This window comes from Coffea arabica, chromosome 5c (assembly GCF_036785885.1).
Source record: "Coffea arabica cultivar ET-39 chromosome 5c, Coffea Arabica ET-39 HiFi, whole genome shotgun sequence".
In the NCBI taxonomy this organism is placed as follows: Eukaryota; Viridiplantae; Streptophyta; class Magnoliopsida; order Gentianales; family Rubiaceae; genus Coffea; species Coffea arabica.
Window position 1 is genome coordinate 33184291 of NC_092319.1, and position 10396 is coordinate 33194686.

The window sequence follows — 10396 nt, forward strand, 5'->3', positions numbered from 1 at the left end:
GGAGTCACCAAGGGATCCTTGGGTATTCCACCAACCAAGAGTTGCCGAGCACTAAGTTACTGACTGGAGCTGTAAAAGAAGGCAGAAAACACAAAACAACCAGAGCCTCACAGAGAAGTGAAGCAAAGAAAGACGAAATGCAGAAACGAAAAGCACAAGAAAACTAAAAAGCAAGGTAAGTCAAATCCATACTGTTAAGACTAGAAAATCTAAAGCTTACTCTACCCATTCGAAGGCCCTCGCACTTCTGATTCACTTCCATGTTCTTATCTTTTTCACACCTGCTGCCAGGTAGGAGACCCAACAAAATTACCTCGTGCTTATAGTAGATATCGTTGCGTGCATCAATACTCTCTATGCATTAATTCGAAGAACCATTGGTTTAGGTTTCTGTTTGATTCAGACATTAAAGTTTAGAAGTTTGAAGTTTTGGGATTTGAAGTTTGAAAGTTTGAAAAAGGTGTAACTTTTCAACGCTCCCACCAAAAGGGAGAGCAGCCCTCAATGAAGAGAGAAACCTCTCATAAGAGAGAGTTCCTCCAACCTCTTCTTCATCTAGCTAATAAACAGGAAGGATGAACTAACTAGCTAAACTACCCTATACTATACTAACCTCACACTAAGAAAATGGAAGAGCTACATTTCTGCAGACTCCAAGCTTCTCCCGTATGATCTCTCCCTAAATCTTGCAATTGTTTTGGCTATATAAAGATAAAGGTGGCCAAGGAATGACGCTTACACCTCCCTTTTACAGCTGCAAAGTGGTTCTCACATGTCTACTATTAGCTGTTGTGAGGACTCACAAAATTTAATATTTTAAATTCTATTTCGAGCTTATTTAAATATTTAATTGCTCTTTTGCTCCGAATATTATTTTCTAACCTCATTAGACCTAATTATATGGATTTGTAGCTTTCTTATATTTTGAAAGTGGCATGTTGAAAAATTTAATTTTGGAATCTCGTTAAGCGGGAATAGTAAATGCCCATTTGGAGATTATAGCTGATTTGGGGTTACAATAAACTTGGAAAATTAGAGGCTTGCACAATGGTCTTAAAATAAGTATTTTATGTTTAAGTATTCAAGTGACGGTTAATGGTACTAGCGTTATAAGAAATTCTTGGAGATTCCATTGTATTGCGCTTAAATTGGAAATACGTGTTTTTACACGCGCGATTTAATTGAGGAATTTTAGACCCTTATTTTGAGAAAATTAAGAGTAAATAATATTTATATGAATATAAGTGCATTAAAGGTTTAGTGCACTAGTGAAATAAACTCGAGAGGAATCGAGCACAAAACGCATGCGTGCGCGCGAAGGAGAGTTGATTTTTGGGTAAACATGGGCCACACATTAAAGCTTCTCTTGGAAGCTTCATTTGAACAAACACTCCCTCTCTTTTCTCTCTCATTTGGCCGGCCACCAAGCCAAGTAAAACAACACCAAAGTTCTTCAATTTCCTCTTCATTTCCTTCACCAAATCTTCTCCATTTCATCTCAAATTCCACCCACACTTAGCTAAACACTTGGTGAACATCTTAAGCTACAAAAGGGAGCTGCTTTCCTCGGTTTTCTTGAGCTGAGGAGGCCCAAAAATTTCTACCTTGTACAACTAGGAGAGTAAGTGACGATCAACCCTTCAAATCTTGCTTTATGGAAATAGTAGTGCACATATAAACTCATGCATGCATGTGGGTAGCTGTTTATGTTGGAAAAATTATTGTGTGGGCTCTATGAACTCCCACTTTGGCTGGATGGACTGACTTGATGTATGATGATGTTATTAATGTTGGTTTAGTGTTTAAATTAGTGGGATAATGTTGTATTGTGGGTAGAAACTCAAGGAAGGTGCTATGAGCAAAAGTGACCATTTTACTCCTGTCATGTTCGTGCACTTTGGTGCGAATTTTTGAGGTTTTAATGGCTTATTTATGATGTTATATAGATAGTGTAGAAAGTTTTGTTGAAAAATAATATGGTTTGGTTGGCCAAATGTATTGATTTCTAAAAGATAGCAAAACTAGAAAATTTTCCAGGATTGCCCAGGCAGTCCTGTTGTTTCAGCCATAACTCTTTGTTTCGATGTCGAAATCGAGTGCCGTTTGCGGCATTGGAAACTAGATATTCCCAGCTTTCCATGGGTATAAAATGCATGTCCTGGTTTTACTTGTGTGACCCAAACCATTTGTTTAAAAATTGCTATCCTGTTTCGTTGGTTCACTACAGGGCAGAACATGAAATACAACTTGATTCTCAAATGTGGGCTAGTTGTGGATGGATTTTGAAAATGATTTCTTCTGAGAAATTGTAACCTTATGAATGTGTTTTCCAACGCCACCAACCACGCTCAATTCCAAGTTGAATTGAGTGAGTTGTGACCAAAGTTCGAAATTGACCTAGTGTTGAACACAACCTTCTTTCGGTTAATTGAATATCCTGATCTTGTGTGGGACTTGTACTCAAAATTTTTGGTGTTAATCACCCAAAATTGTGTTCTGGATACCTCTTAGACATTGTATATGCAAATGGACCATGTTTGAGGTGCTCTGTAGGCCAAACATCTTGAAAACGGAAAACGGAACTCACAAGGCAGATTTGCCTTGAAATTTTGAAACTTTGGTGATTTGGTTAACCAACTTTCCGTGCTTATTTATCAATGGAATTTTGGTAGAGGGATAGCCCTTATGTGGTAATATAATCATACCAAATTTGGTGCTATTCCAAGGTTGTTTCAATGTACAACTAAACTCCCAAAGTCTATGGTTTACACTTGGAAAAACCCTTCTTTAACAAGAAAATTTTAGTAAATTTGGATCACCATATCTTGGTGCTCAAAACTTCAATTCTCGTCCCACTTGGTTTGTTTTAAACTTGGATTACAGCTCTAATAGAGTTCCAAATTTCAAAGGCTAGTTCAAATTGAGTGAATTTTTCCGAATTTTCAAAGTTGGCCAAAAACCAACTTAAATCTGTCTTGATAACTCAAGTTATCAACTTCAAGCCAAAATTTGAATATCTTCCACTTGGATTCATGGAAAGGTGTCTTCTAGAAACTTTGACTACTTTGAAAGGTGTTTCCAACGGTACTAAATTTTCCAATTTTGGACAATCAGGAAGTGAGTTATGATTTTTCAAAAAATATCCCAAAAATTAAAAATTTTGGCCGTTTGAAAGAAATCCGCGCGGAAAACTTCTCACCAGAATCCGGCCAGTTCTTGGCTGGATAGTCGGTCGGATTGGTGTTGGAATTTGAAAAAAAAGGAGGTTGGTCTCTGCCTCCAATCCGGCCAGAACCCGGTCGGATTGTGACGTGGCCTGTCCTGTTCCGACTTCGGTCGTTCATTTTGAAACCTATTTGCATATACTTGTTCCCATCCAATGATTTTAAAGATAATGATCCATTTTTACTCTAGATTTGTAACCCTATTGAGTCTTGATTTTCAAAGGGAAATCTAGGCTCGATTTTCGAGATATATTAATGAAGAGGGGCTCAAGGCTGCTCAAACTTCTAGTGCTCAAGTCATGCAAATACCCAATGGTCCAATTACAAGAGCGCGTGCTAGGAGAATTCAAGAATCACTTCAAGCTCTTGTTTGCACGATTCAAGAACGAGTTGGTGATGACTTGAGGTCCATTGAAGGGTTACATAATGGAGAAACTACTCTATACACTTTCCTTCAAACGGAAGACCCAAGTGAAGACTAGTCCACAGAGTTCTAGATTGCTAAGTGCTAGATTGCTAGTTAGGGTTTTCGTTACCATTATTAGTTTTTGTTAGCATTAATAATTTCGGTCAATTTCCACTTTACTTTGGCCGAATTTTAGAGTCTTAATTTAGCCAATTAGTTGTTAGATATTTTACCCTTAATGAAGGGCAAGGTCGTCCATTGGACCTTCTAGGGTTTGAGTCATGTAAGGCTATATATAGCCTAGGTTTTCATTCATTAAAGATATTTCAGATTTTATAACATATTCGTGAGTTTATTCACTCTCTCTTGTTTCAAGAGAATCTCCTTTGAATACTTGAGAGTTAATCTCAAGTTGTTCATTGAACTTATCAATCAAGTAGTCTCCTTGATTGTGGCGTTCTTCTAAATATACTTTGGTTCACTAAACTGGCTAGTCTTGGGTTAAGGATTCTCCTTAGTTCGTGGCTCGTGATTTTAGAAGGGTCAAAGTTCCACAAATCCACTCAACTTGGCGTTCGTCTAGATCCGTCTCACATCAGTTGGTAATCAGAGCTAGTCGACGACATCAAGTATATCCCGTTGAGGTTCTTTGTTTTTCTCCTTTTCATTTCTTCGTAAGTTTTCTAGTATTTGTCTTCAAATCTGGTCGTGTCTTTCTTTGTGTCTAGTCCGATTATTATTACAAAAAAAAAAATTCTGTCCGCCTTTGTTGTTCTTGTTACGTTGTTCTTAGGGTTTTCTTTTACTTCGCGTACACTTCGTGCATTCCCTGTTGTGTGTTGCTGTCTTGAGGCCTGCTTTCAAGTGTAACCAAGCTGTGTGCCTGCATTTGCTGTTTGAACAAAAAAAAAAAAATATATTTTGCGACGGCTAGGGTTTCACTTGCAACTAGGGTTTCCTTGGGCGCAAGTTTCGTACCAAAATCTGTTCCAGCTTTAGTTTATTTCCCAAGTTGTTTTTTCATTAATCTCCTAAACTGATTTTTGTGGTTAAACTTGTTTGGGGGTTGGAATCTTGAAGAGGGACTGCAATAATCTAGGGTTCTTGAGTTTCTTGAACTAATCTTGAAGTCTCGAATTTTAATAGTTATTGGGGGATTGAAGGAGAACTTTGGGTTGACATTACATTCTGGAATTTTACCCACAAGTAGCCGAGTAATTGTGTGTTCTTAGATTCGAAAAAAAAAAAAAAGAAAAGGCATTCGGGTAGCAAACAACAAAGAAGGAAGCCGCACATTTATTTACCAAATTCTGTTTTGTTGCAATTGTTCCCACAAACCAGAAAATTACATCAAGAAAAGAATACTTAAAAATTATGACCAACCTCCTCTTGAAGGTCTCCAACACTTGGCCTCTTGATTGTTTGAATCACCCTCTCAGATTTTTGACCATCTTGATTCGTGAAGACCTGTACCTCTCTTCGCACAAAAAGCTTCTTGTACGCTCTTGCATCCATACAGGGCCTCCTTGGTTTAGGGATAAAATTCTGGGGAGTTTCTTGGGCAAGCCGTTTAGGAAATTCTTGTGTAACATCACTTGCATTACCTTGTGATGCCATTGCTTAGGACCAACAGCCCAATCTGTCCGTGTGTGGTGTGGTGTAGTGCGAAGGGGAGGGGGCCGAATTGCTTGTTCTTTGAGGGGGAGTAAGGAACGAAAATTTGGGAGCAAGGAGAGGGGAGTATAACCGAGTTTTATGGGAGGTTTTTAGAAGCAAAATTCTGGAAATTTCAAAGGATAGTTTCGGGTAGAATACGAAGCTACCAAATTCTGTTTTGCACTTGGTTGACCAGCCGACTTTAGGAAAGGAACAAGGAGAAGGAAATCTGGAAAATTTGGAAACAATTCTGTTTTGGTATAGCCGATTTTGAGGACGGTTAAGGGGGTACAAAATCTGGAATTTTGGGAACCAATCCTGTTTCCTTTTAGCTGACCTTAAGGAACTTTCCAAAAGTACAACACCTAACTTGTTTCCAGAAAAATCAATTAGGAAAATTAAGGAAACACTTGGGAAACTCCACCATTGTATTTGGATATTCCTCGTTTCATTCCTTATCATTTCATTCCGTTTCTACTTTTGTTTCTTGCTACTTTGCTACAATTGGGAGCTACCTGACTAAGGTTTGATTGAATTTCCTTGAGAAATTTTCTGATTTCTTCAAAGGGAACCACCGAGTGGCTTGAGAGGTGAATTGGTAAAAGCATTAGAGTGACTTCACACTTGAGTGAAAACACGAGAGGAGTGAAACACTTCAGGGAGCAAGTGAGACCTTTTCTACTAACAATTTGTCAAGTTTTACAGGTTCACCATGTCTCAGGAAAATGAACTTACCATTGCTCAGTTATCACTTAAAATGGATGCTATGTGGAAAGAAATGCAAAGGAGACTGGACCAGCGACTGGAAACGATCCATGAGCAGATTGATCACCTAAGTTCATCTAGGGCTTCATCTAGGAAATCTAAAGAAAAATCCGCCCTGGAGGAATCTAGTGACTCCAACACCGATTCGGACCGTGAGACCTACAGGCAAAGGAGACCGAAGAGAAACACAAGCGCAATTGGTGATGCAATCAAAGGGATTAAGATGAAGATTCCTCCATTCCAAGGCAAATCCGATCCGGCTACATACCTTGAATGGGAGAGTCGGGTAGAACTCGTATTCGATTGTAATGACTACACCGATGCACAGAAATTGAGACTTGCCATAGTAGAGTTCACCGACTATGCCATTGTTTGGTGGGAACAAATGGCTACCAGCAGGAGAAGGTGTGGCGAACCACCTATCACCACTTGGACTGAGCTCAAGCGACTTATGAAGAAGCGATTTGTACCAAGTCACTACCATAGAGACTTGTACCAAAAACTTCAAACCTTGACACAAGGTCAACGCTCAGTTGAGGACTACTACAAGGACATGGAAATCTCCATGTTAAGAGCTGATATTCAAGAAGATCGAGAGGCTACAATGGCAAGATTTCTCAGTGGTCTAAGGGCTGAAATAGCCGACCAACTTGAGCTTCAATACTATGTGGAGATAGATGATATGGTGGACAAGGCTATCAAAATTGAGCAGAGACTCAAGCGGAGGGGATCCACCACCAGAAATTATAGCACTAATCCACATCCATCTACTCGACCATTCCAGCCCAGGAGGGAGGAGCGAAGCCCAAACGCTTGGAATTCCCAAAAGCCAAAACAAGACCAAGGGTCAAGCTCACGGCCACCTTTTGCCAAATCCGACTCCAAGGTTGTTTCCAAGCCACCATTCGAAACTTCAAAACCTAGGAGTCGTGACACCAAATGTTGGAGGTGTCAAGGAGTTGGGCATATTGCAAGCCAATGTCCAAACCCACGGGCCATGCTTGTCCTACCAAATGGAGACATTGTCACTGATGATGAGGAGGAGGATTACAAAGACATGCCTCCCCTGGTTGAAGATGCGATAGAGGAAGATGAGATAGAGGAAGTTCCAACTCAAGACAAGGTTGGATTGGTAGCAAGAAGGGCACTAGCTACTCAAGCTAGTAAGGATGAGCTTCAACGTGACAACATCTTCTACACTAGGTGCCATGTGACCAATAAGGTATGCAGTTTGGTGATTGACCCCGGAAGTTGCACTAATGTTGCTAGTGCATTGATGGTGGAAAAACTAAACTTGCCAACTAGTGAACACCCCCGTCCCTACAAGCTTCAGTGGTTAAACAACAATGGAGAGGTACGTGTTCTTAAACAAGTTTTGGTTACTTTTCGCATTGGTAGGTATGAAGATGATGTTATGTGTGATGTAGTACCAATGCAAGCTGCACATATACTCTTAGGGCGTCCTTGGCAATTTGACAAAAGAGTCACTTTTGATGGTTTCTTGAACAAATACTCTTTCATGCATCATTGTAAAAAGATTACACTTGCACCTCTTACACCTCAACAAGTGCATGAGGATCAAGTTAGTCTCCAAAAAGAGTATGACTTACATACTACCGCCAAGAAGGACAACACCAAAGCCAAGAAATTGGTATTGGCCGATCCTTCTTCAAGCAAGTTGGACCCCTCTCATTCGGCCTTTGAGCCCACACGGGAGAGAAAATCCAGCATGCTTGCCAAGGTAAAAGATGTGAGAAAGGCCTTGCACTCTAACCAGGTTTTATTTATTTTATTTTGTAAGGGGTCCTTATTCACTAATGCTCCTGATGCTTCTTTGCCTAGTAGTATTACTAACCTTTTACAGGAGTATCAAGATGTCTTTCCTGAGGATATACCTACTGGTTTGCCTCCATTAAGGGGAATTGAACATCAAATTGATTTCATCCCTGGATCTTCCCTTCCAAACAAGGCACCATATAGGACCAATCCTGAGGAAACCAAGGAGCAACAACGACAAGTGGAGGAGTTGCTTGGTAAAGGTTGGATTCAAGAGAGTCTAAGCCCTTGTGCTGTACCAGTTCTACTTGTTCCAAAGAAGGATGGAGGATGGCGCATGTGCACTGATTGTAGGGCAATTAATGCCATAACGGTAAAGTACCGCCATCCCATACCTCGTTTGGATGACATGCTTGATGAATTACATGGTGCTATCATTTTTACTAAGATTGATTTGAAAAGTGGTTACCATCAAATTCGCATGAAAGAAGGAGATGAATGGAAAACTGCATTTAAAACAAAACATGGACTTTTTGAGTGGTTGGTCATGCCTTTTGGGCTAACCAATGCACCAAGTACTTTTATGAGGCTAATGAATCATGTTTTACGTTCTTTCATTGGTAAATTTGTGGTTGTGTACTTTGATGACATTTTGATCTATAGTAGGAGTCTAGATGAGCATGTTGTGCATTTACAAATGGTCCTAGATGCACTTCGCAAGGCGAGCCTCTACGCTAACCTTAAAAAGTGTACCTTTTGCACAAATCAATTGGTTTTCCTAGGCTATGTTGTAAGTGAGCAGGGAATTCATGTTGATCAAGAAAAGGTGAAGGCTATTAATAATTGGCCAACTCCTACCAATGTAAGTGAGGTGAGAAGTTTCCATGGCTTGGCAAGCTTTTATAGGTGTTTTGTCAAGGATTTTAGCACAATTACTGCCCCACTTACGTCCATTGTCAAGAAAAATGTGCAATTTCATTGGGGCGAAGACCAAGCTAAGTCCTTCCAATTACTTAAATACAAGCTCACACATGCACCTGTTCTTAGTTTACCTAATTTTGACAAAGCTTTTAAAGTAGAGTGTGATGCTTCTGGTATAGGTATTGGAGTTGTTCTACTCCAAGAGGGTCGCCCGGTTGCCTACTTTAGCGAGAAGTTGAATGGAGCTGCTCTCAACTACTCAACCTATGATAAGGAACTAATGGCCTTGGTACGGGCTCTCCAAACATGGCAACATTACCTACGCCCTCGTGAGTTTGTCTTGCACACCGACCATGAGTCGCTCAAGCATATCAAATCCCAAGATAAGTTGAGTAAGCGACATGCACGATGGATTACATTCATTGACAGTTTTACCTTTGTGATCAGATACAAGGCAGGTAAGACGAATGTAGTGGCTGATGCACTCTCGAGAAGGCATACCCTTATCACTACATTAGATGCTAAGTTGCTTGGGTTTGAATTCCTTAAAGAATTTTATGCAACTGACTCCGATTTTGGTGAGATTTTTAACTCTTTGCCACGACACTCTCGTGAGCATTATTTCATCTCTCAGGGGTTCTTATACTACAAAGACAAGCTTTGCATTCCCAAGAGCTCCATGCGCACGCTTCTAGTACGGGAAGCTCATGGAGGTGGTTTAATGGGGCATTTTGACATTGCCAAGACCTTGATGATTCTCCAAGAGCATTTCTTCTGGCCCCGCATGAGGAGTGACATGGAAAGGCACATTGAAAGGTGTGTGACTTGTCACCAAGCGAAATCAAAGGTACACCCTTATGGTCTCTATACACCTTTGCCTATTCCACATGCACCATGGGTTGATCTGTCGATGGATTTTGTGCTTGGTCTCCCTAGGACTAGAAAAGGACATGATTCAATTTATGTGGTAGTTGACCGCTTCTCCAAAATGGCCCATTTTATTCCTTGTCTCAAAACAGATGATGCTAAGCATGTTGTAGATTTATTCTTTCGTGAGATAGTTAGATTACATGGCATGCCTCGCACTATTGTTTCTGATAGGGACGCCAAATTCCTTAGCTATTTTTGAAAAACTTTGTGGTGTAAACTAGGTACTAAATTGCTATTTTCTACTTCTAGTCACCCACAAACTGATGGTCAAACCGAAGTGGTTAATAGGACTTTATCCACCCTATTGCGCGCAATTATTAAAAAAACATTAAATCTTGGGAAGATTGCTTACCACATGTGGAATTTGCATAAAATCGCACTGTTCATTCTGCTACACATTATTCGCCATTTGAAATTGTGTATGGCTTTAACCCTCTCATACCTTTGGATTTAACTCCTTTACCTGTTCATGAGAGAGTTAACTTGGATGGTAAGAATAAAGCTGCATATGTACGTGAGTTACACACTAAGGTGAGAGCCAACATCGAGAAGCGTACACTTCAATACATCCAAAGTGCCAACAAAGGGCGCCGCAAGATGGTCTTTGAGCCTGGCGATTGGGTATGGATACACATGCGCAAAGAGAGGTTCCCAGTCAAAAGGCGTAGTAAGCTACTTCCACGGGGAGATGGTCCATTCCAAGTCCTGGAGCGTATAA

At 40.2% G+C, this 10396-nt stretch overlaps 1 protein-coding gene across 1 annotated transcript; it reads left to right on the forward strand.

The window, feature by feature from the left end:
- The first annotated feature begins 5998 nt into the window (after positions 1-5998).
- On the forward strand, positions 5999-9877 carry LOC113689295 (uncharacterized). The gene is made up of 3 exons (XM_072049983.1): positions 5999-7828; positions 7916-8200; positions 8630-9877. Exons 1-3 carry the CDS (start codon positions 5999-6001, stop codon positions 9875-9877), a joined length of 3363 nt encoding a protein of 1120 aa, XP_071906084.1.
- The last annotated feature ends 519 nt before the right edge of the window (positions 9878-10396 follow it).

What these genes read in the sequence shown, in the direction of transcription:
- LOC113689295 (XM_072049983.1), top strand. Translation starts at nt 5,999, where the DNA reads ATGTCTCAGGAAAATGAACTTACCATTGCTCAGTTATCACTTAAAATG. An exon ending in AGGCCTTGCACTCTAACCAG is followed by an intron (nt 7,829 to 7,915) that starts GTTTTATTTATT and finishes AACCTTTTACAG; the next exon opens with GAGTATCAAGATGTCTTTCC. An exon ending in GGGCAATTAATGCCATAACG is followed by an intron (nt 8,201 to 8,629) that starts GTAAAGTACCGC and finishes GTAAGTGAGCAG; the next exon opens with GGAATTCATGTTGATCAAGA.